At 44.4% G+C, this 26,759-nt stretch overlaps 1 protein-coding gene across 2 annotated transcripts in view; it reads right to left on the bottom strand.

Moving 5' to 3' along the window:
* Positions 1-26,759, bottom strand: part of QTMAN (queuosine-tRNA mannosyltransferase) — a 310,972-nt gene that overhangs the window by 66,752 nt on the left and 217,461 nt on the right. Inside the window, exon 10 of one of the 2 annotated variants that reach the window (XM_077273013.1) lies at positions 25,512-26,599. The exons of the other annotated variant lie outside the window; for it this stretch is intronic. Coding sequence (XP_077129128.1) covers positions 26,516-26,599 — 84 coding nt within the window. The 3' untranslated portion in view covers positions 25,512-26,515. Of the gene's footprint in view, positions 1-25,511; positions 26,600-26,759 lie in introns of those variants that run through there. 2 annotated transcript variants of the gene reach the window in all.

The following is a 26,759-nucleotide window of genomic DNA, read 5'->3' as shown; positions in this document are numbered from 1 at the left end:
CCTGGGTTTAAAACAACAGTATCACTGTGCTGATTGGCAGCAAACTCGCCTGACCTTAACCCCATAGAGAATCTATGTGGTATTATCAAGAAGATGAGCGACACCAGACCCAACAATGCAGACGAGCTGAAAGCTGCTATCAAAGCAACCTGGGCTTCCATAACCCCTCAGCAGTGCCACAGGCTGATTGACTCCATGCCACACCGCACTGATGCAGTAGTTGCTGCAAAAGGAGCCCAGACCAAGTATTGAGTGCATTTACTGATCATACATTTCAGTAGGCCAACATTTTGGATTTTAAAATCATTTTCAAGCTGGTGTTATAAAGTATTCTAATTTACTGAGATAATGACTTTTGGGTTTTCATTGACTGTAAGCCATAATCATCAACATTAACAGAACTAAACACTTGAACTAGATCACTTTGTTTGTAATGACTATGAGTTTCAATTTTTGTATTGAAAAACTGAAATAAATTAACTTTTTGATGTTATTGTAAGTTAGTGAGAAGCACCTGTATATGTGCTGTAGATATATATATATATATATATATATATACTAGATGGAGGCCCGATGCTATCGCATCGGGAGGGCGGTAATGTCACGATAGAGGCAGGCATGCGGCGCTGTTGTTGCCTAATGGCATCCTGGGATAATGTAATGACTTTTGCATCAGGGGACTCATGTGCTTGACGCCTACGCTTATATGCATGGATTTGTCCCAGCGGTGCTGTTGATCTTCAACAGTCTTATTTGCCCTTTGTTGTCTTCGACATTGTGCCTTTGCTGCTTTCCTTTCAGTCATTGGCGTACTTTTTAGGAGGAGCCATGATGGCGTTGATATTTGCTTTTTAAAGGGGTTTTCCCACAAACAAAAGTTCATTTTAAAAATTGTCTGTCTGACCGTGTACCGAACATACCACAGCTCCTGGGCAGGGGAGAAAGCAAAAGACAATACTGACATTACAGCAGGAGATCGCAGAGGATATGTTTTGTGAGGTAAAATATTTTTTAAACAGTCAGTGAAATATTTTACCTCACAAAATGAATCCACTGTGATCCCCTGCTGTAATGTCAGTATAGTCTTTTGCTTCCTCCCCTGCCTAGGAGATGTGGTATGCTCCGTACACGGTCAATTTTTAAAATTAACTTTCGTTCATGGGAAAACCCCTTTAATGTGACTGGCTTCCTCTGCCTGTAGAGATGTCACGCAAATGCCATCGGGATTAGCCGAATAATTCAATGCACCTGCGCGTAATTCATGCAGACACAGTAAATTAGACCGCCACCTTTGTGCAGACAGATAGTGGCGGTCACATGAAAACTGCGCATGCGCCCCTCCTGTAAAAAGATGGCGGCAGTCAGTGAATCATTCGGCTGATCCTGGCGGTGATGTGTTTGTGATGGTGCTCCGCTGGTGGTACCGCGCAATAGGCTGCGTATGGCATATACAGTGTGTGTGAGTGTGGTGCGTGCGGCTTATAGTGTGTGTGTGTGTGTGTGTGTGTGGTGTGATGGTGTTCTGCTGGTGGTACTGCGCAATAGGTTGGTACCAGCAGCAGTTTCCATATTGAGACACCCACTACTTGAGTGTCCCAATATGGCGGTCGGTGAACTCCCTCCGCTTGGAATTCTGGGATACGGTGACATCTGGACAGAACAGGAAATCAAAACATTACAAGGCAATTATATATATATATATATATATATATATATATATATATATATATATATATATATATATATATATATATATATATATATATACACACACACACACACATACACATACACACACAGTACAGACCAAAAGTTTGGACACACCTTCTCATTTAAAGATTTTTCTGTATTTTCATGACTATGAAAATTGTACATTCACACTGAAGGCATCAAAACTATGAATTAACACATGTGGAATTATATACTTAACAAAAAAGTGTGAAACAACTGAACATATGTCTTATATTCTCGGTTCTTCAAAGTAGCCACCTTTTGCTTTGATGACTGCTTTGCACACTCTTGGCATTCTCTTGATGAGCTTCAAGAGGTAGTCACCGGAAATGGTTTTCACTTCACAGGTGTGCCCTGTCAGGTTTAATAAGTGGGATTTCTTGCCTTATATATGGGGTTGGGACCATCAGTTGTGTTGAGCAGGATCTGGTGGATACACAGCTGATAGTCCTACTGAATAGATTGTTAGAATTTGTATTATGGCAAGAAAAAAGCAGCTAAGTAAAGAAAAACGAGTGGCCATCATTACTTTAAGAAATGAATGTCAGTCAGTCCGAAAAATTGGGAAAATTTTGAAAGTGTCCCCAAGTGCAGCTGCAAAAACCATCAAGCGCTACAAAGAAACTGGTTCACATGAGGATCGCCCCAGGAAAGGAAGACCAAGAGTCACCTCTGCTTCTGAGGATAAGTTTTTCCGAGTCACCAGCCTCAGAAATCGCAGGTTAACAGCAGCTCAGATTAGAGACCAGGTCAATGCCACACAGAGTTCTAGTAGCAGACACATCTCTACAAGAACTGTTAAGAGGAGACTTTGTGCAGCAGGCCTTCATGGTAAAATAGCTGCTAGGAAACCACTGCTAAGGACAGGCAACAAGCAGAAGGGACTTGTTTGGGCTAAAGAACACAAGGAATGGAAATTAGAACAGTGGAAATCTGTGCTTTGGTCTGATGAGTCCAAATTTGAGATCTTTGGTTCCAACCACAGTGTCTTTGTGCAAAGCAGAAAAGGTGAACGGATGGACTCTACATGCCTGGTTCCCACCGTGAAGCATGGAGGAGGAGGTGTGGTGTGGGGGTGCTTTGCTGGTGACACTGTTGGGGATTTATTCAAAATTGAAGGCATACTGAACCAGCATGGCTGCCCCAGCATCTTGCAGAGGCATGCTATTCCGTCCGGTTTGCGTTTAGTTGGACCATCATTTATTTTTCAACAGGACAATGACCACAAGCACACCTCCAGGCTGTGTGAGGGCTATTTGACCAAGAAGGAGAGTGATGGGGTGCTACGCCAGATGGCCTGGCCTCCACAGTCACCAGACCTGAACCCAATTGAGATATACTATATACAGAAGGAGATGACACACAGGTATATACTATATAAATGAGCAGATGACATACAGGTATATACTATAAACAGGAGGAGAATACAGGAGGAGATGACACACAGGTATATACTATATACAGGAGGAGATGACTTACAGGTATATACTATATACAGAAGATGACATACAGATATATACTATATATAAGAGGAGATGACACACAGGTATATACTATATACAGGAGGAGATGACATACAGGTATATACTATATAAGAGGAGATGACACACAGGTATGTACTATATACAGGAGTAGATGACAAACAGCAGGTACATACTATACTGTTATGACCCCAATGGCGAGGGTCTCAGAGGAACGTGGAAGTCTGCAGAATACAAAAATCCAGCTCATAGGGCAGTGGTAGCTGGGTTGACCATATATCTACTCCTAACGCCAACACTAGAAGTAGCCGGGGATCATTCCTACGTTGATTCTAGATGACACGCTCCAGCCGGAGAATCTAGCTACCCCTAGTAGAGGAAAACAAAAGACCTTTCTTGCCTCCAGAGAAGGGGACCCCAAAGCTGGATAGAAGCCCCCCACAAATAATAACGGTGAGGTAAGAGGAAATGACAAACACAGAAATGAACCAGGTTTAGCACAGAGAGGCCCGCTTACTGATAGCAGAATAAAGAAAGGTAACTTATATGGTCAACAAAAACCCTATCAAAATCCACACTGGAAATTCAAGAACCCCCGAACCGTCTAACGGTCCGGGGGGAGAACACCAGCCCCCTAGAGCTTCCAGCAAAGGTCAGGATATATATTTGGAACAAGCTGGACAAAAATACAAAACCAAAACAAAATAGCAAAAAGCAAAAAGCGGACTTAGCTGATATAACTGGAACCAGGATCAGTAGACAAGAGCACAGCAGACTAGCTCTGATAACTACGTTGCCAGGCATTGAACTGAAGGTCCAGGGAGCTTAAATAGCAACACCCTTAACTAACGACCCAGGTGCGGATAAAAGGAATGACAGAAAAACCAGAGTCAAAAAACTAGTAACCACTAGAGGGAGCAAAAAGTAAATTCACAACAGTACCCCCCCCTTAGTGAGGGGTCACCGAACCCTCACCACGACCACCAGGGCGATCAGGATGAGCGGCATGAAAGGCACGAACTAAATCGGCCGCATGAACATCAGAGGCGACCACCCAGGAATTATCCTCCTGACCATAGCCCTTCCACTTGACCAGGTACTGAAGCCTCCGCCTGGAGAGGCGAGAATCCAAGATCTTCTCCACCACGTACTCCAACTCGCCCTCAACCAACACCGGAGCAGGAGGCTCAGCAGAAGGAACTATAGGCACAATGTACCGCCGCAACAAGGACCTATGAAATACATTGTGAATAGCAAACGACACAGGAAGATCCAGACGAAAAGATACAGGATTAAGGATTTCCAATATCTTGTAAGGCCCAATAAAACGAGGTTTAAATTTGGGAGAGGAGACCTTCATAGGAACAAAGCGGGAAGAAAGCCATACCAAATCCCCAACGCGTAGTCGGGGACCCACACCGCGGCGGCGGTTGGCAAAGCGCTGAGCCCTCTCCTGTGACAACTTCAAGTTGTCCACCACGATTCCAGATCCGCTGCAACCTATCCACCACAGAATCCACCCCAGGACAGTCAGAAGGCTCCACATGACCCGAAGAAAAGCGAGGATGGAAACCAGAGTTGCAGAAAAAAGGCGAAACCAAGGTGGCGGAACTAGCCCGATTATTAAGGGCAAACTCAGCCAACGGCAAGAATGTCACCCAATCGTCCTGATCAGCAGAGACAAAACACCTCAAATAAGCCTCCAAAGTCTGATTGGTTCGCTCCATCTGTCCATTAGTCTGAGGATGGAAAGCAGACGAAAACGACAAATCAATGCCCATCCTACTACAAAAGGATCGCCAGAATCTGGAAACGAACTGGGATCCTCTGTCTGACACAATATTCTCAGGGATGCCGTGCAAACGAACCACGTTCTGGAAAAACACAGGAACCAGATCGGAAGAGGAAGGCAGCTTAGGCAAAGGAACCAAATGGACCATCTTTGAGAAGCGATCACATATCACCCAGATAACGGACATGCCCTGGGATAGCGGAAGATCAGAAATGAAATCCATGGAGATATGTGTCCAAGGTCTCTTCGGGACAGGCAAGGGCAAGAGCAAACCGCTGGCACGAGAACAGCAAGGCTTAGCTCGAGCACAAGTCCCACAGGACTGCACAAATGACCGCACATCCCTTGACAAGGAAGGCCACCAAAAGGACCTGGCCACCAGATCTCTGGTGCCAAAAATTCCCGGGTGACCTGCCAACACTGAGGAATGAACCTCGGAAATGACTCTGCTGGTCCACTTATCCGGGACAAACAGTCTGTCAGGTGGACAAGACTCAGGCCTATCAGCCTGAAATCTCTGCAACACACGTCGCAGATCCGGAGAAATAGCTGACAAGATAACTCCATCTTTAAGAATACCAACAGGATCAGCGACTCCAGGAGCATCAGGCACAAAGCTCCTAGAAAGAGCATCGGCCTTCACATTCTTTGAACCTGGTAAATACGAGACAACAAAATCAAAGCGGGAGAAAAACAATGACCAGCGGGCCTGTCTCGGATTAAGGCGTTTAGCAGACTCGAGATACATCAGATTTTTGTGATCAGTCAAGACCACCACACGATGCTTAGCACCCTCGAGCCAATGACGCCACTCCTCAAATGCCCATTTCATGGCCAACAACTCCCGATTGCCCACATCATAATTTCGCTCGGCAGGCGAAAACTTCCTAGAGAAAAAGGCACAAGGTTTCATAACAGAGCAACCAGGGCCTCTCTGCGACAAAACGGCCCCTGCTCTAATCTCTGAAGCATCCACCTCAACCTGAAAGGGAAGTGAGACATCGGGCTGGCACAAAACAGGCGCCGAAGTAAACCGGCGTTTCAACTCCTGGAAAGCCTCCACGGCAGCAGGAGCCCAGTTAGCTACATCGGAGCCCTTCTTGGTCATATCCGTCAAAGGTTTCACAATGCTAGAAAAATTAGCGATAAAACGACGGTAGAAGTTAGCGAAACCCAAGAACTTCTGTAGACTCTTAACTGACGAGGGCTGAGTCCAATCAAGAATAGCTCGGACCTTGACTGGGTCCATCTCCACAGCAGAAGGGGAAAAAATGAACCCCAAAAAGGGAACCTTCTGTACACCAAAGAGACACTTTGAGCCCTTGACAAACAAAGAATTTTCACGCAAAATTTTAAAGACCAACCTGACCTGCTCCACATGCGAATCCCAATTATCAGAAAAAACCAAAATATCATCCAGATAAACAATCAAAAATTTATCCAGATACTTCCGGAAAATGTCATGCATAAAGGACTGAAAAACTGAAGGCGCATTGGAGAGCCCAAAAGGCATCACCAAGTACTCAAAATGACCTTCGGGCGTATTGAATGCGGTTTTCCATTCATCACCTTGCTTAATGCGCACAAGGTTGTACGCACCACGAAGATCTATCTTGGTGAACCAATTGGCACCTTTAATCCGGGCAAACAAGTCAGACAACAGCGGTAAAGGATACTGAAATTTGACAGTGATCTTATTTAAAAGCCGATAATCAATACAAGGTCTCAAAGATCCGTCCTTTTTTGCCACAAAAAAGAATCCCGCACCAAGAGGGGAAGAAGACGGACGAATATGTCCTTTCTCTAGAGACTCCTTGATATATGAACGCATAGCGGTATGTTCAGGTACCGACAGATTAAACAGTCTTCCCTTAGGAAATTTACTGCCTGGGATCAAATCTATAGCACAGTCACAGTCCCTATGAGGAGGCAGTGCACTGGACTCAGACTCACTGAAGACATCCTGATAATCAGACAAATACTCCGGAACTTCCGAAGGCGTAGAAGAAGCAATAGACACAGGCAGGGAATCCCCATGAATACCACGACAGCCCCAACTTGAGACTGACATAGCCTTCCAGTCCAGGACTGGATTATGGGTCTGTAACCATGGCAGCCCTAAAACAACCAAATCATGCATTTTATGTAAAACCAGGAAACGTATCACCTCGCGGTGTTCAGGAGTCATCCACATGGTAACCTGTGTCCAATACTGCGGTTTATTTGCTGCCAATGGCGTAGCATCAATACCCCTAAGAGGAATAGGATTTTCTAATGGTTCAAGAGTAAAACCACAGTGCTTAGCAAATGACAGATCCATAAGACTCAGGGCAGCACCTGAATCTACAAACGCCATGACAGGAAAAGACGACAGTGAGCAAATCAAAGTTACAGACAGAATAAATTTAGGTTGCAAATTACCAACGGTGACAGGACTAACAACCTTAGCTATACGTTTAGAGCATGCTGAGATAATATGTGTAGAATCACCACAGTAGTAGCACAAGCCATTCCGGCGTCTATGAATTTTCCGCTCATTTCTAGTCAGGATTCTATCACATTGCATTAAATCAGGTGTCTGTTCAGACAACACCATGAGGGAATTTGCGATTTTTCTATCACATTGCACCGAATTAGGTGTCTGTTCAGACAACACCATGAGGGAATTTGCGGTTTTGCGCTCCCGCAACCGCCGGTCAATTTGAATAGCCAGTGCCATAGTATCATTCAGACCTGTGGGAATGGGAAAACCTACCATAACATTCTTAATGGCTTCAGAAAGGCCATTTCTAAAATTAGCGGCCAGTGCACACTCGTTCCAATGTGTCAGCACGGACCATTTCCGAAATTTTTGGCAGTACACTTCAGCCTCGTCCTGCCCCTGAGACATAGCCAGCAAGGCCTTTTCTGCCTGAATCTCAAGATTGGGTTCCTCATAAAGTAAACCGAGCGCCAGAAAAAACGCATCAATATCAGCCAATGCCGGATCTCCTGGCGCCAGCGAAAAAGCCCAATCCTGAGGGTCGCCCCGTAAGAACGAAATAACAATTTTTACTTGCTGAGCAGAGTCTCCAGATGAACAGGGTCTCAGGGACAAAAACAATTTACAATTATTCACAAAATTCCTAAACTTAAACCTGTCTCCGGAAAACAGTTCAGGAATCGGTATTTTAGGTTCTGACCTAGGATTACTGATAACATAGTCTTGTATGCCCTGCACACGAGTAGCCAGCTGGTCCACACTTGTAATCAAGGTCTGGACATTCATGTCTGCAGCAAGCATAGCCACTCTGAGGTAAAGGGGAAGAAAAAAAAAAAAAAAAAACTCAGAATCTTCTTTCTTATAATCCCTCTTCTGCAATGCATTAAACATTTAATACTGGCCTGGCAAACTGTTATGACCCCAATGGCGAGGGTCTCAGAGGAACGTGGAAGTCTGCAGAATACAAAAATCCAGCTCATAGGGCAGTGGTAGCTGGGTTGACCATATATCTACTCCTAACGCCAACACTAGAAGTAGCCGGGGATCATTCCTACGTTGATTCTAGATGACACGCTCCAGCCGGAGAATCTAGCTACCCCTAGTAGAGGAAAACAAAAGACCTTTCTTGCCTCCAGAGAAGGGGACCCCAAAGCTGGATAGAAGCCCCCCACAAATAATAACGGTGAGGTAAGAGGAAATGACAAACACAGAAATGAACCAGGTTTAGCACAGAGAGGCCCGCTTACTGATAGCAGAATAAAGAAAGGTAACTTATATGGTCAACAAAAACCCTATCAAAATCCACACTGGAAATTCAAGAACCCCCGAACCGTCTAACGGTCCGGGGGGAGAACACCAGCCCCCTAGAGCTTCCAGCAAAGGTCAGGATATATATTTGGAACAAGCTGGACAAAAATACAAAACCAAAACAAAATAGCAAAAAGCAAAAAGCGGACTTAGCTGATATAACTGGAACCAGGATCAGTAGACAAGAGCACAGCAGACTAGCTCTGATAACTACGTTGCCAGGCATTGAACTGAAGGTCCAGGGAGCTTAAATAGCAACACCCTTAACTAACGACCCAGGTGCGGATAAAAGGAATGACAGAAAAACCAGAGTCAAAAAACTAGTAACCACTAGAGGGAGCAAAAAGTAAATTCACAACACTATACACAGGGGAAATGACATACAGGTATATATATACAGGAGATGACATACAGGTATATACTATATATAGGAGGAGATGACATACGTATATACTATATACAGAAGAGATGACATACAGGTATATACTATATACATGAGGAGTTGACACATAGGTATATACAATATACAGGAGGAGATGACATACAGCAGGTATATACTATATACAGGGGAGATGACATACAGGTATATACTATATGCAGGAGATGACATACAGGTGTCTACTATACTATATATAAGGATGACAAACATGTACATACTATATACAGAAGAGATGACATAGGTATATACTATATACAGGAGGAGTTGACACATAGGTATATACAATATACAGGAGATGACATACAGCAGGTGTATACTATTTACAGGGGAGAGGACATACAGGTATATACTATATACAGGGGAGATGACATACAGGTATATACTATATACAGGAGATGACATACAGGTGTATACTATATATATATATATATAAGGGAGATGACAAACATGTATATACAGAGGGGAAAATGAGAGGTGTGAGGTGAACATGAGAGGTGTGAGGTGAAAATGAAAAGGTGTGAGTGTAAAATGAGAGGAATGAGGGGAAATAGTGGAGTGATCGGAAAATGACAGATGTGAGGTCAAAATGACAAGTGTTAGGGGGGAATGAGAGGAGTGAGGGGGGATGTCATGATTCTCAATGGCGAGAGAACATAGCCCAGCATATATGAGAACTAGCTCTTGGAAGATGGAAACTATACTGACCATGAACTAAACCTGCCGCACAACTAGAAGTGGCCGGGTAGCATGCCTACGTTTTTTTATCCCTAGATGCCCAGCGCCAGCCGGAGAACTACCTAATCCTAGCAGAGGAAAAGACAGTCCTGGCTCACCTCTAGAGAAATTTTCCCAAAAGGCAGACAGAGGCCCCCACATATATTGGCGGTGATTTTAGATGAAATGACAAACGTAGTATGAAAATAGGTTTAGCAAAAATCGAGGTCCGCTTACTAGATAGCAAGAAGACAGAAAGGGCACTTTCATGGTCAGCAGAAAACCCTATCAAAACACCATCCAGAAATTACTTTAAGACTCTAGCATTAACTCATAACACCAGAGTGGCAATTTCCGCTCACAAGAGCTTTCCAGACACAGTAACGAAACAGCAGCTGTGAACAGGAACAAAATGCAAAAACACACAAGGACAAAAGTCCAACTTAGCTGGGAGTTGTCTAGTAGCAGGAACATGCACAGAAAGGCTTCTGATTACATTGTTGACCGGCATGAAACTGACAGAGGAGCAAGGTTATATAGCAACTCCCACATCCTGATAGGAGCAGGTGAACAGAGGGGATGATGCACACAAGTACAATTCCACAAGTGGCCACCGGGGGAGCCCAGAATCCAATTTCACAACAGTACCCCCCCCTCAAGGAGGGGGCACCGAACCCTCACCAGAACCACCAGGGCGATCAGGATGAGCCCTATGAAAGGCACGGACAAGATCGGAGGCATGAACATCAGAGGCAGTGACCCAAGAATTATCCTCCTGACCGTATCCCTTCCATTTGACCAGATACTGGAGTTTCCGTCTGGAAACACGAGAGTCTAAGATCTTTTCCACAACGTACTCCAACTCACCCTCAACCAACACCGGAGCAGGAGGCTCAACGGAAGGCACAGCCGGTACCTCATACCTGCGCAACAATGACCGATGAAAAACATTATGAATCGAAAAGGATGCAGGGAGGTCCAAACGGAAGGACACAGGGTTAAGAATCTCCAATATCTTGTACGGGCCGATGAACCGAGGCTTAAACTTAGGAGAAGAAACCCTCATAGGGACAAAACGAGAAGACAACCACACCAAGTCCCCAACACAAAGCCGAGGACCAACACGACGACGGCGGTTGGCAAAAAGCTGAGTCTTCTCCTGGGACAACTTCAAATTGTCCACCACCTGCCCCCAAATCTGATGCAACCTCTCCACCACAGCATCCACTCCAGGACAATCCGAAGATTCCACTTGACCGGAGGAAAATCGAGGATGAAACCCCGAATTACAGAAAAACGGGGACACCAAGGTGGCAGAGCTGGCCCGATTATTGAGGGCGAACTCCGCCAAAGGCAAAAAAGCAACCCAATCATCCTGATCCGCAGACACAAAACACCTCAAATATGTCTCCAAGGTCTGATTAGTCCGCTCGGTCTGGCCATTAGTCTGAGGATGGAAAGCAGACGAAAAAGACAAATCTATGCCCATCCTAGCACAGAATGCCCGCCAAAATCTAGACACGAATTGGGTCCCTCTGTCAGAAACGATATTCTCCGGAATACCATGCAAACGAACAACATTTTGAAAAAACAGAGGAACCAACTCGGAAGAAGAAGGCAACTTAGGCAAGGGAACCAGATGGACCATCTTAGAGAAACGGTCACACACCACCCAGATGACAGACATCTTATGAGAAACAGGCAGATCCGAAATAAAATCCATCGAGATGTGCGTCCAAGGCCTCTTCGGGATAGGCAAGGGTAACAACAATCCACTAGCCCGAGAACAACAAGGCTTGGCCCGAGCACAAACGTCACAAGACTGCACAAAGCCTCGCACATCTCGTGACAGGGAAGGCCACCAGAAGGACCTTGCCACCAAATCCCTGGTACCAAAGATTCCAGGATGACCTGCCAACGCAGAAGAATGAACCTCAGAGATGACTCTACTGGTCCAATCATCAGGAACAAACAGTCTACCAGGTGGGCAACGATCAGGTCTATCCGCCTGAAACTCCTGCAAGGCCCGCCGCAGGTCTGGAGAAACGGCAGACAATATCACTCCATCTTTAAGGATACCTGTGGGCTCAGAATTACCAGGGGAGTCAGGCTCAAAACTCCTAGAAAGGGCATCCGCCTTAACATTCTTAGAACCCGGTAGGTAAGACACCACAAAATTAAACCGAGAGAAAAACAACGACCAGCGCGCCTGTCTAGGATTCAGGCGCCTGGCAGACTCAAGGTAAATTAAATTTTTGTGGTCAGTCAATACCACCACCTGATGTCTGGCCCCCTCAAGCCAGTGACGCCACTCCTCAAAAGCCCACTTCATGGCCAAAAGCTCCCGATTCCCAATATCATAATTCCGCTCGGCGGGCGAAAATTTACGGGAAAAAAAAGCACAAGGTCTCATCACGGAGCAGTCGGAACTTCTCTGCGACAACACCGCCCCAGCTCCGATTTCAGAAGCGTCGACCTCAACCTGAAAAGGAAGAGCAACATCAGGCTGACGCAACACTGGGGCGGAAGAAAAGCGGCGCTTGAGCTCCCGAAAGGCCTCCACAGCATCAGGGGACCAATCAGCAACATCAGCACCCTTCTTAGTCAAATCAGTCAATGGTTTTACAACATCAGAAAAACCAGCAATAAATCGACGATAAAAGTTAGCAAAGCCCAAAAATTTCTGAAGACTCTTAAGAGAAGAGGGTTGCGTCCAATCACCAATAGCCTGAACCTTGACAGGATCCATCTCGATGGAAGAGGGGGAAAAAATGTATCCCAAGAAGGAAATCTTTTGAACCCCAAAAACACACTTAGAACCCTTCACACACAAGGAATTAGACCGCAAAACCTGAAAAACCCTCCTGACCTGCTGGACATGAGAGTCCCAGTCATCCGAAAAAATCAGAATATCATCAAGATACACAATCATAAATTTATCCAAATAATCGCGGAAAATGTCATGCATAAAGGACTGGAAGACTGAAGGGGCATTTGAAAGACCAAAAGGCATCACCAAATACTCAAAATGGCCCTCGGGCGTATTAAATGCGGTTTTCCACTCATCCCCCTGCTTGATTCGCACCAAATTATACGCCCCACGGAGATCAATCTTAGAGAACCACTTGGCCCCCTTTATATGAGCAAACAAATCAGTAAGCAGTGGTAACGGATATTGATATTTAACCGTGATTTTATTCAAAAGTCGATAATCAATACACGGCCTCAAAGAGCCGTCTTTTTTAGACACAAAGAAAAAACCGGCTCCTAAGGGAGATGACGAAGGACGAATATGTCCCTTTTCCAAGGACTCCTTTATATATTCTCGCATAGCCGCGTGTTCAGGCACAGACAGATTAAATAAACGACCCTTAGGGTATTTACTACCCGGGATCAAGTCTATGGCACAATCGCACTCCCGGTGCGGAGGTAGTGAACCAACCTTGGGTTCTTCAAAAACGTCACGAAAGTCAGACAAGAATTCAGGAATCTCAGAGGGAATAGATGATGAAATGGAAACCAAAGGTACGTCCCCATGAGTTCCTTTACATCCCCAGCTTAACACAGACATAGCTCTCCAGTCGAGGACTGGGTTATGAGATTGCAGCCATGGCAATCCCAGCACCAAAACATCATGTAGATTATACAGCACCAGAAAGCGAATAACCTCCTGGTGATCCAGATTAACACGCATAGTCACTTGTGTCCAGTATTGTGGTTTATTACTAGCCAATGGGGTGGAGTCAATCCCTTTCAGAGGTATCGGAGCCTCCAATGGCTCCAAATCATACCCACAGCGTTTGGCAAAGGACCAATCCATAAGACTCAAAGCAGCGCCAGAGTCGACATAGGCGTCCGCGGTAATAGATGACAAAGAACAAATCAGGGTCACAGATAGAATAAACTTAGACTGTAAAGTGCCAATTGAAACAGACTTGTCAGGCTTCTTAGTACGCTTAAAGCATGCTGATATAACATGAGTTGAATCACCACAATAGAAGCACAACCCATTTTTTCGTCTAAAATTCTGCCGCTCGCTTCTGGACAGAATTCTATCACATTGCATATTTTCTGGCGTTTTCTCAGTAGACACCGCCAAATGGTGCACAGGTTTGCGCTCCCGCAGACGCCTATCGATCTGAATAGCCATCGTCATGGACTCATTCAGACTCGCAGGCACAGGGAACCCCACCATAACATCCTTAATGGCATCAGAGAGACCTTCTCTGAAAATCGCCGCCAGGGCGCACTCATTCCACTGAGTAAGCACAGACCATTTGCGGAATTTTTGGCAGTATATTTCAGCTTCATCTTGCCCCTGAGACAAGGACATCAAGGCCTTTTCCGCCTGAAGCTCTAAATGAGGTTCCTCATAAAGCAACCCCAAGGCCAGAAAAAACGCATCCACATTGAGCAACGCAGGATCCCCTGGTGCCAATGCAAAAGCCCAGTCTTGAGGGTCGCCCCGGAGCAAGGAAATTACAATCCTGACCTGCTGTGCAGGGTCTCCGGCAGAGCGAGACTTCAGGGACAAAAACAATTTGCAATTATTTTTAAAATTTTGAAAGTGAGATCTATTCCCCGAGAAGAATTCAGGCAAAGGAATTCTAGGCTCAGACATAGGTGCATGAACAACAAAATCTTGCAAATTTTGTACCTTTGTGGCGAGATTATTCAAACCTGTAGCTACACTCTGAAGATCCATTTGAAACAGGTGAACACAGAGCCATTCAAGGATTAGAAGGAGAGAAAGAGAGGAAGGCTGCAGTATAGGCAGACTAGCAAGTGATTCAATTAAGAGCACACTCAGAACTAGAGGAAAAAAAAAAAAAAAAAAAAATTGTAGCAGACTTCTTTTTTCTCTCCTTTCTCAGCCAGTAATTTAACCCTTTTTTTGTGGCCGGTCAAACTGTCATGATTCTCAATGGCGAGAGAACATAGCCCAGCATATATGAGAACTAGCTCTTGGAAGATGGAAACTATACTGACCATGAACTAAACCTGCCGCACAACTAGAAGTGGCCGGGTAGCATGCCTACGTTTTTTTATCCCTAGATGCCCAGCGCCAGCCGGAGAACTACCTAATCCTAGCAGAGGAAAAGACAGTCCTGGCTCACCTCTAGAGAAATTTTCCCAAAAGGCAGACAGAGGCCCCCACATATATTGGCGGTGATTTTAGATGAAATGACAAACGTAGTATGAAAATAGGTTTAGCAAAAATCGAGGTCCGCTTACTAGATAGCAAGAAGACAGAAAGGGCACTTTCATGGTCAGCAGAAAACCCTATCAAAACACCATCCAGAAATTACTTTAAGACTCTAGCATTAACTCATAACACCAGAGTGGCAATTTCCGCTCACAAGAGCTTTCCAGACACAGTAACGAAACAGCAGCTGTGAACAGGAACAAAATGCAAAAACACACAAGGACAAAAGTCCAACTTAGCTGGGAGTTGTCTAGTAGCAGGAACATGCACAGAAAGGCTTCTGATTACATTGTTGACCGGCATGAAACTGACAGAGGAGCAAGGTTATATAGCAACTCCCACATCCTGATAGGAGCAGGTGAACAGAGGGGATGATGCACACAAGTACAATTCCACAAGTGGCCACCGGGGGAGCCCAGAATCCAATTTCACAACAGGGGGATGAGAGGAGTGAGGGGGGAATGAGGAGTGAGGGGGGGAATGAGAGGAGGGGGAAAATAAGAGAAGTGAGGGGAAAATGAGAGGTGTGAGGGAGAAAATGAGAGATGTGAGGGGAAAATGAAAGATGTGAGGGGGAAAATGAGAGGCGTGATGGGAAAATGAGACAAGTGAGGTGCTAAATGAGAGGCGTGATGGGAAAATAAGAGAAGTGAGGTGCTATAACTAACCACAGATATTTACTATGCCAAGGCAATGCCGGGCTCTTTAGCTAGTATATATATATATATATATATATATATATATATATATATATATATATATATATATATATATATATATATATATATATATATATATATATATATATCAATCACTCATCTATTCCACATTGGATGCCTCATATCATATACAACTTGTTTCCTGTAGCTGTAAGCCACAGAGACACATGGTTCTGCATAGGAGCTGTATACACAAAACAGTAGCTTTTTGTACTTACAATGTTACTTTAAATGTTTTATTTAGATGCCATATCAAAAAGTTTCAAGAGTACTCATACCCTTTAGGCCATGTGCACACTTTGCGGTTTTTACCGCGGAACCGCAGCGATTTTGATGCTGCGGGTCCGCAGCAGTTTCCATTGCGTTTACATTTACATGTAAACCCTATGGAAACTGCAATCCGCTGTGCACATGCTGCGGGAAAAACCGTGCAGAAACGCAGCGGTTTACAACCCGCAGCATGTCACTTCTTTGTGCAGAATCGCAGCGATTCTGCACACATAGAAATGCATTGATCCGCTAACTTCCCGCATGGGGCTGTGCCCACGATGCGGGAAGTAAGCGAATAATGCGTGGTTGCTACCCGGGGTGGAGGAGAGGAGACTCTCCTCCAGGACCTGGGAAACACATTTGTGGTAAAAAAAAAAAGAATTAAAATAAAAAATAATGATATACTCACCTCTCAGCGCTGCATGCGGCTGTCCGGTTTTCGGTTTGCTGTGCGAGCAGGACCTGCGGTGACATGACCGTGATGACGCCGCGGTCACATGAAAGTGACGTCACGAAGGTCCTTCTCGCACAGCATCTTTGGAACTGGACCGCCGCGTGCAGCGCCGAGGAGATCGGGACGTCAGAGGCTGAGTATATAACCATTTTTTATTATTTTTAACATTACTATTGATGCTGCATATTGCTGCATATGCAGCATCAATAGTATAGGAGTAAACCCGCAGCGGAAACCGCAAAACAAACCGCGATAAATCTGCAGGGATAACCGCAGCGGTTTTGCCCTGCAGATTTATCAATTCCGCTGCGGGATAAACCCGCAGAGCACACCGCAAAGTGTGCACATAGCCTTATAGGGGTTGTCCAAGATTTAGATCTAGTTTGCTTGAGAACGAAGGGGTCTTAAGCTGTTTTAAACACTGTCCCGCTAATGTGACCACTTAGCCCAGATCTCAGGGGCCACAGTTCTCCCTATACAAAATCAATATCTTGTCTCAGAGACCAAACTAACTTGGTGAATGCATTACAGGTTTTATTCTGAGGGCAATTAAGTCAAATTCTGGAAAAGATCCCCAGAAAATTAAACAAAGATTCTTCAGGATCTATTAGGATTTTAATTTTAGGATTTAATTTTTGATCATTCTTTTTTGTTTTACTTGAGAGACATTATACTCATAGAGCATAAGAGTATACTGTGTATATGTGTGTAGTCTGTATCAGCTCTGGTTGTATATTTCAATAAATGAAGCTAAATAATACATAAAAGTTGCTATTTGGCGAAGGTTATGTGATAGTTGGAGCAAAACATGAACATTGCACAAAAGGTCGTTGGATACGAAGACGAGAATATAATAAACCTGCATCTGCTGAGACAAACCCTCGCTCAGCCTACGTATCGAGCGTGGTGACTGCAGCTACACAGAGTACACAGTATTATTATATAGATTATGTCTAAGGATTTGTCTAATATCTATCAAGGACCAAAAAGAGGGAGTACATGGGTCTATAGGGATAAACATCTCTAGGAGTGCAGCTGAGGATTTTGGAATAGCATTGGTGGACTGGAAGATCATACCCAACACACAAGATTACAGCACTGCTTATTTTTTCTCTCCTACTGCATCTATCTATACATTACTGTATCTGTTGTATTGTTTATATGTATGGTGTAATCCCTGACACTGATCTCTCTTTCAAACAACACTCAAGCCCTTTCCACATCCTGCCGACTTCAACTCAAAAATATTTCACGGATCCGTAGAAACAAGAATCTGCAAAAACCCTAGTCCATGCCCTCATCATCTCCCGCCTTGACTACTGCAACCTCCTGCTCTGTGGCCTCCCCTCTAACACTCTCGCACCCCTCCAATCTATTGTAAACTCTGCTGCACGACTAATTCACCTGTCCCCCCACTATTCCCCGGCCTCTCCCCTCTGTCAATCCCTTCACTGGCTCCCCATTACCCAAAGACTCCAGTTCCAAACCCTAACCATGACGTACAAAGCCATCCACAACCTGTCTCCTCCATACATCTGTGACCTCGTCTCCCGGTACTTACCTACACGCAACCTCCGATCCTCACAAGATCTCCTTCTCTACTTCCCTCTTATCTCCTCTGACCTGCTGGGCCAGCGCTTTGATAAAATGAGGCAGGATTAGTAACAGGAGTCAAACTAGTTGAGAATGAACAGAAAAACAGGAGTGAACCAAGGTAAGTAGAACTTATAACTGGCAACTGGAAACAGGGATTAATGGCTTTGTAAAGTGTCTAGCTCACCCGAAGTTTCCCAGAAGGGAGTTAACGAAAAACCATGTTCAGGAACTAAACCCATTCTACTTATCTGGACGGCACCACAATTCCCAGAATAGTAAACAGAATTGCTACATTGCTGCCCAATGTTGTCTACAATAAAGGCGGCACCTGGCGACAGAAGAAGGAACGAGCATAGACATGGATGTTACAGTATCTCTATCAAACTGATCCAACTATCTCACAAGTGTCTACCTTACATCTAGCGAATATCTATCAATCTCTCACATTTAAATCCATAATCTATCGATTTTAATGAAACAGAAGGGTTCTTCTAAGGCCTCTTTCACACATCCGTTATTTAGAATCAGTCACAATCTGTAATTTTTTTTAAAAACTGGATCCAGCAAATGTTGATGCTGGATCCGTTTTTTTCCCATAGACTTGTATTAGAGACGGATTGTGACGGATGGCCTTCCGTTTCATCCGTCAAACGACGGATCCGTCGTAAAGTCGTTGTCCGTTAGACGGAGACAACGTACATACTAACATTTCTTGTGTACGTCGAAAAGACGCAGAGCGACGGATCCTGCGGCTTCCATCGTTGGCTATAATGGAAGCCTATGGGCGCAGGATGCATCGCTGTCCGTCAGAAGAATTCCAGTGATGGATTCCGTTTTTTGCAACCGAACATACCCGGAACCCATTTTTCCTTTCAGGAAAATCAATCTCTCTCTCTCTAGAATTCTGTTTCTTTAAATTCCGGCTGCAACTACTTCAACGTAAAAAAAAAGGATCCAGTGCAGTTTTTTACAATCAGCACAGGATCCGTCTTTTCAAGACTTTGACGGATTGTGACCGATTCTAAAAAAACGGATGTGTGAAAGAGGCCTAAGATGGCAGCAAGCATGGTATTCAGTTTCTCTGCAGCACCCCCAAAGGGTAAATTAAGTACTACACAGTTGACAAATGCAAAAAGACACATATACAATATATGCCATGAAGATACAGTATTTCATATTGTTTCAACGTGACGACACAATAAGCGAATATGTGAATTGCAAACACAAAAAGGGATATGCCATAACTCAGGAGCTGATAATGGGACTACGAGGGCACAGTGCAGGGCAGGAGGTTGTCAGCTGTCAGTATATCCTCATGTCCATCTGTTTATTTAGCTAAGGTGCACAGAATGTGCTGACCCCATTCCCAGTCATTAGAAAGTTTCTGAGAATGGAGTGACTAGTTATGTATCATCTGCTCTCTCCACCCTCCTCGCTTTCCACCTACTCCTGTGTTATGGCAGCGCACATTTTCCTGGCCTCGTACCACGACTCTAGCGTTCCAGGGGCAAATGCCAACTGTGAGCAGCAGCCAGAGAACAGAAACCAACCAAGGGAATGTTATCAGAGATGATGACAGCACTACGGGCAGTGCCGCTTCCCAAGAACCCGAACCAGCGTCAGAATGAGGCCGTAAATCGTACACAGCACCCCGCAACATTCCTCACTTCTGCATACAACACTATTTGAGGGCGACCCATAAAAGTGGGGGTAAAATACTGTAGCATGCTGGGATCTGGGATCTGAATAAATAGAAATCAGATGCAAAAGACGACGCGACTTGTAGTGGATCCTGTAGAAAGCTGAAAATTCAGTTGAATGGGGTCATAGCTGAAAATTAAGCATGTGAGTGATATGGTAATGAGCGACCACTGCACCATATGCTGATTATTGGAGTGGAAGCCCCACAGGTGCACTACAACTCCCATAGAGGCGCATGGAGTAGTAGGACTCCGTTTACACAAGAATTTAGGACTCAGATTCTCTGGATCAGTGAAGGTTCCCATACACATTAGAAGAACGTAAGCTGATCCCGCCATTGTCAATGGGTTGTACTGACAGATGCTATTAGGGGACATAAGGATCCACCAGGTCTGATAAAAAGGGATATCCAGGACTTTGTGAAAAACAAAATATGTGCCTAAGCACTGTCGGGCAGGTAGTTGCCACTTACCTGCCTGTTGTGCTCAGCGCCGTTCTTCCCCAGCACAGAGCAGTCACAGACGCTCCTGCTGGCGATTCAGCTACCTCTGCTGAGATTAAGTCGACAGAGCAGCGTTTTCTCTTCCACTCCACTCTGTTGACAGGGGGGACATCCAACGTCATTCAGATTGACAACTGGATGCCTAATTGGTGGAGTCGACTGTGAATCAGAATGACAGAAGTCGTGCCCCGTCGACAGAGCAGGGCAGAAAGAAAGCAGCCGCTGTGTCGACATGACATCAGCAAAGGCAGCTGAATCGCCGACTGGAGCGGTCTGTAACTGCTCTGTGTCGGGGAACAATGACGCTGTGCACAACAGACAGGCAAGTAGGAATTACCTGCCTGTTAGTGCTTAGGCACATTTTTTGTTTTTCACAAAATCCCGGATATACCCTTTAAAGACTGCTGATCCTTTTGTTCTCTAAGAGATAAGGCGCCATCAGAGGTGTTTGGCAGTGGCTCTGTGATACTGTCCCTGAAACAGGTCCTGCAACTCAAATCGCGCCAACTCTGATTATAGCTTATCGCTAAATTTGTGGCAACTAGACCCAAAGATCTCTGATGATGTGATTAATGAGAAGCATGTGATGTGTGATATTAAAATACACATTCACATGTCATAAAATTATTAATCCATGAACTTCACACTTAATCAGCCGAGATTCCATCTTGCTTCATTCTGTAAAGAATATTATTTTAGGGGCCATTATATAAGCCCTCTGTGACATCATTGATGACATCACTTATTTTGTGGCTTTATGAATGATGTCATCGGCTATTTTGCATTCAACTACATCACCATTTCCTGCATTCATAGTAAATTTAATCCAAACCACAGTCGCAGTTCTGTTAGGTCACAAGTTCACTGGAAAAGAGAGTATCATCTCATATTAATACACATGCAATGGAGAAAAAAGTATTTAGTCAGACACCAATTGTGCAAGTTCCCCACTTAAAAAGATGAGAGAGGCCTGTAATTGACATCATAGGTAGACCACAATTATGAGAGTCAAAATGAGAAAACAAATCCAGAAAATCACCTTGTCTGATTTGGCAAGATTTATGTTGCAAATTATGGTGGAAAATAAGCATTTGGTCATTAACAAAACTTTATCTCAATATTTTTTGTTCTATATCCTTTGTTGGCAATGACCGACGTCAAACGTTTTCTGTAAGGGTATGTGCACATGGCCGGATTTCTTGCAGAAATTTCCTGAAGAAAAACGGAAATTTTCTGCAAGAAATCCGCATTTTTTTTTGCGTTTTTTTTCGCTTTTTTTTTTAGCATTTTGCAAGCGAAATTAGCTTGCAGAATGCTAAAGTTTTCCAAGCGATCTGTAGCATCGCTTGGAAAACTGACTGACAGGTTGGTCACACTTGTCAAACATAGTGTTTGACAAGTGTGACCAACTTTTTACTATAGATGCAGCCTCTATAGTAAAAGATAGAATGTTTAAAAATAATAAAAAAAATAAAAAAAATGGTTATACTCACCTGCAGACAGCCGATCTCCTCAGCGGCGTCCGTTCCTATAGATGGTGTGTGTGTGCAGGACCTTCGATGACGTCGCGGTCACATGAGCGGTCGCGCGACCAATCACAAGACCGGACGTCATCGCAGGTCCTTCACCACACCATCTATAGGAACGGAAGCGGCAGCATGCACCGCTGAGAGGCGGGAAGACATCGAAGGTGAGTATATGACTATTTTTTATTTTAATTCTTTATTTTTTACCAATTATATGGTGCCCAGTCCGTGGAGGAGAGTCTCCTCTCCTCCACCCTGGGTACCAACCGCACATGATCTGCTTACTTCTCGCATGGTGTGCACAGCCCCATGCGGAAAGTAAGCAAATCAATGCATTCCTAGTTGTGCGGAATCCCCGCAATTCCGCAAATTTAATGAACATGTTGCTTTTTTTTCCGCGATGCGATTTTTTCGCGGAAAAAAATGCAACATTTGCACAAGATTTGCGGAATACACTGAAAATAATGGGAGGCATATGTAAGCGTTTTTTTCGCGTTTTTATCACGTTTTTATAGCGAAAAAACGCGAAAAAAGTGAAAAATACTGAACGTGTGCACATGGCCTAAGTCTTCACAAGGTTGGCACATGCTGTTGGTGGTATGTTGGCCCATTCCTCCATGCAGATCTCCTCTAGAGCAGTGATGTTTTGGGCCTATCACTGGGCAACACGGACTTTCAACTCTCTCCAAAGGTTTTCTATTGGGAGATCTGGAGACTGGCTAGGCCACTCCAGGACCTTCATATGCTTCTTACGAAGCTACTCCTTTAGTGCCCTGGCAGTGTGCTTGGGATCATTATCATGCTGAAAGACCCATCCACATTTCATCTTCAATGCCCTTGGTGATGGATGGAGGTTTGCACTCAAAATCTCACGATACATGGCCCCATTCATTCTTTCATGTACACGGATCATTCGCCCTGGTCCCTTTGTAGAGAAACAGCCCTTAAGCATGATGTTGTCACCCCCATGCTTAACAGTAGGTATGGTGTTCTTTGGATGCAACTCAGCATTCTGTCTCCTCCAAACACGACAAGTTTTGTTTCTACCAAATAGTTCTACTTTGGTTTCATCAGACCATATGACATTCTCCCAATACTCTTCTGGAAAATCCAAATGCTCTCTAGCAAACTTCAGATGGGCCCGGACATGTATTACCTTAAGCAGGGGGACACGTCTGGCACTGCAGGATCTGAGTCCCTGGCGGCGTAGTGTCTTACTGATGGTAGCCTTTGTTACGGTGGTCCCAGCTCTATGCAGGTCATTCACTAGGTCCCCCCGTGTGGTTCTGGGATTTTTTCTCACTGTTCTTGTGATCTTGGGGTGAGATCTTGCCTGGAGCACCAGATTGAGGGAGATTATCAGTGGTCTTGTATGTCTTCCATTTTCTTATTATTGTTCCCACAGTTGATTTCTTCACACCAAGCTGCTTGCCTATTGCAGATTCAGTCTTCCCAGCCTGGTGCAGGGCTACAATTTTGTTTCTGGTGTCCTCTGACAGCAATTTGGTGTTCACCATAGTGGAGTTTGGAGTGTGACTGTTGTGGTTGTGGACAGGTGTCTTTTATACTGACAACAAGTTTAAACAGGTGCCATTACTACAGGAAATGAGTGGAGGACAGAGGAGCCTCTTAAAGAAGAAGTTACAGGTCTGTGAGAGCCAGAAATCTTGCATGTTTTTAGGTGATCAAATACTTATTTTCCATCATAATTTGCAAAATAAATCTTCCAAGTCAGACAAGGGGATTTTCTGGATTTGTTTTCTCATTTTGACTCTCATAATTGTGGTCTACCTATGATGTCAATTACAGGCATCTCTCATCTTTTTAAGTGGGAGAACTTGCACAATTGGTGGCTGACTAAATACTTTTTCCCCCCACTGTACATAAGAACTATACCTTTAAAAAATGGTGTTACTGCTACTCGGAATATCATCTCCTGTCAAAGATTAATTTATTTTTGTTTCTTGTGGTTGAACCTCCATTTGTCTAAGGCTACTTTCACACTAGCGTCGTGCACTGCACGTCACGATGCGACATGCTGACGCAACGACGCTAGCGTTGAAAGTGCCGCACAACGGGGGCAGCGGATGCTATTTTTCAACGCACTGTGATGTGCGGGGAGGCGGGGGCGGATTTCCGGTCGCGCATGCGCGGTCGTAAAAGACGGTCACGATGCACCAAAAAACGTTACAAGCAATGTTTTTTGGTGGCGACGGACCGACGCAACACAACGCAACCGTCGCACAACGGTTGCGACGTGTGGCAATGCGTCGCACTGCGTCGCTAATGCAAGTCAGGGGAGAAAAAACGCATCCTGCAAGCACTTTTGCAGGATGCCTTTTTTCTACAAAACGACGCATAGCGACGTGCAGTGCACGACGCTAGTGTGAAAGTAGCCTAAGACAGAACTCCAAATACCCTGCATATCAAAAAGTTAAAGGATAACATTCATCCGCCACCACTAGGGGGAGCAAATCTGTCTTCAGTAAACTCTTTAGCTCCCTCTAGAGGTGAATGGAGGAGGCAGCCAATTTAAATACCATGACAGTGTGAAAAAAAAGCTAGGGATTCTGTCCTTGGCCATGTGGCCACTGAAAAAGTTGAGTCATGAGCAGCATCACTCTCTTATAGAGCCACTATATTTGGGAGACCATTGACTCACAGCATTGGAACCCCCAGTGATGGCACGTCCATAAAGGGTTCTACCCATGGTAGAAGTTATCACCTATTTATCCCCACAGGATAGATGATAAATCTGAGCGTTGAGGGTTCAATCCCTTGTACCCTTACTTATCTTGAGAATCATAGTCTTAAATTCCCATATTAATGGCGCTGTGCTGCTCATGCTCCATTCACACCTATGGGAGTGGTGCATGCTCATTACCGCTCAATTCACAATGGACTCCTGCTCTTGTGATCAATGGGTGTCCCAGCAGATAGGTGACATCTTGCTAATTTCTGGAGGTCCGACTGCTGGGACACCAACGATCTTCGGAACGGGGTGCCACAATGAATGGCATTTCAGGGAATCAATCTTGGGATCAGTGAAGGTCCTAGCGGTTCCCCTTTTAGGAATCAGCTAAAATTCGGACTTATTTTTTAATAAACTTGACTAAGAAAACCTAGTTAAAAGGGTCTGTTCACTTCAATCATTTTTCTTTGAAGAGCCCTCTGATCACAGTGTGTCTAGCGATCAGCCAAAATCTGTAAGGTAAGGCTGCAGTATGTGTTCAATTTCCCTGCAGCACTCCTATAGGGGAAATGAGGTACTACACAGTTCCATTTTAAATCAATGAGCAGTCTGTGTAATGCGTGGACATGCTAGGTCCTCCAGAGTTAGAGATAACTATATAACAGATTTATGGCTGATATATAGGGGACTGGAATAGACGACACTAAATATTTACTATTCCTTACATTATAATATGCATAGCAGAAACAACAAAAAAAAGTAATAAAAAAATATATTCCATTCCATTAAAGCAATACAGATGCATTAAGACGATCTTTTCATTTATAGATATTGGGTTTTGCAGTCGTCGCCCCCTTCGTCTCGATGCACACATGTAACAAATAAAGCCGTTCTGTCGACATTTGCATAAATCTCTTTATTGAGTTTGGAGTCTTAAAACATTATGGTAATAAAAAAAAATAAAAATAAAAATCCAGCGATGATAAATAATCTGAAGATCCTGCTTATCTGGAAAGTGTTAGAAAAATAGATGTAAAGTCGCCCGTCCCCCCCTTTTATCTGTTCACTCCAAAAACAAGTGTCTGAGCGGCGAGTTTATCGGATAGATGGCACTGTGCAGCAGATTTCCCCTGTTACTATGAATTACAGCTGTTTATCTTGCAGCCTTCTTTAAGATTAATTAAATGCAAATGTAACTCTGAGAATCATGGGAATACCTGCCAGACCTCTCATTAATACCTTCACTTAAAAACCACCGTGCCAGGGAGTCATTAATTTGCAAAAAAAAAATAAATGACGACACCGTTCCTGCGAAACAATTCATGGATGGCTGCCCCATTTAGCCTAGTCACACTCTGATCCTCCTTTTAGACCCTGTGGCCCTTTGAGGACACAATAAGGCTCCGACGATAACCTGGCAGCATAGGTAGAAATCCAGCCAAGTGTGAATGTTTGAAGCCGGAGCTTTGGCTGCCATCGAGTCGGCAAAAAAAAAAAAGAAAGAAAGAATTCAGGCACCATGTCATCCAGTACAAAGGATAAAAAGAGATTTATCCGGAAATTCAATGTGGCACCACATATGGGATACATGAGGGCCGTTATACAACAGGCCACAGAGATTTTTTTTTTTTGCATCATTTCTCTTCAGCATGTGAAGCGGAAGACATGTGCAAGCATCCTGACGTTTGGAGGAATGTGGATGATGATGATGGTAGTAGTAGTGGTGGTGGCCACACGTTTGTGGCAGATGGCTTTGTGTCGGCAGTGACAAGAAGCCAGGATCAGCTTCCTGTGTGTGGTTTTTTTTTTCCCCTCTCCTCTGATCAGGTAAATATGGGCACACTCTGGAAAGTTTCGACTGATTCTGCCTGAGGATGCAAGTTTGTGACTTCGCCCCATCTGTCACGGATCGTTCCTGGGTTCCGCTGTTAGGAGAGACCTGAATTCACCGCTCAGAGATGCCCAGGAATACCGAGCCGTCTCACCCTGCGGAGGGAAGAAGAAAAAAAAAAAGGAAAGAAAAGATATTAACTGTTCGGTGACAAGTGGTTGAGCGGTGGGGAGACTTTCATCCTGAAAAATGAGCAATTTCTAAACATGACCATATTGCATTAGCGCAGATTTACAGCCTCCTTCTATAAATAAT

The sequence above is a fragment of the Ranitomeya variabilis genome, chromosome 7, assembly GCF_051348905.1.
Source record: "Ranitomeya variabilis isolate aRanVar5 chromosome 7, aRanVar5.hap1, whole genome shotgun sequence".
Classification (NCBI taxonomy): domain Eukaryota; kingdom Metazoa; phylum Chordata; class Amphibia; order Anura; family Dendrobatidae; genus Ranitomeya; species Ranitomeya variabilis.
Note: the sequence above shows the minus strand (reverse complement) of the source record. Positions and strands in the feature narration are given on the sequence as shown.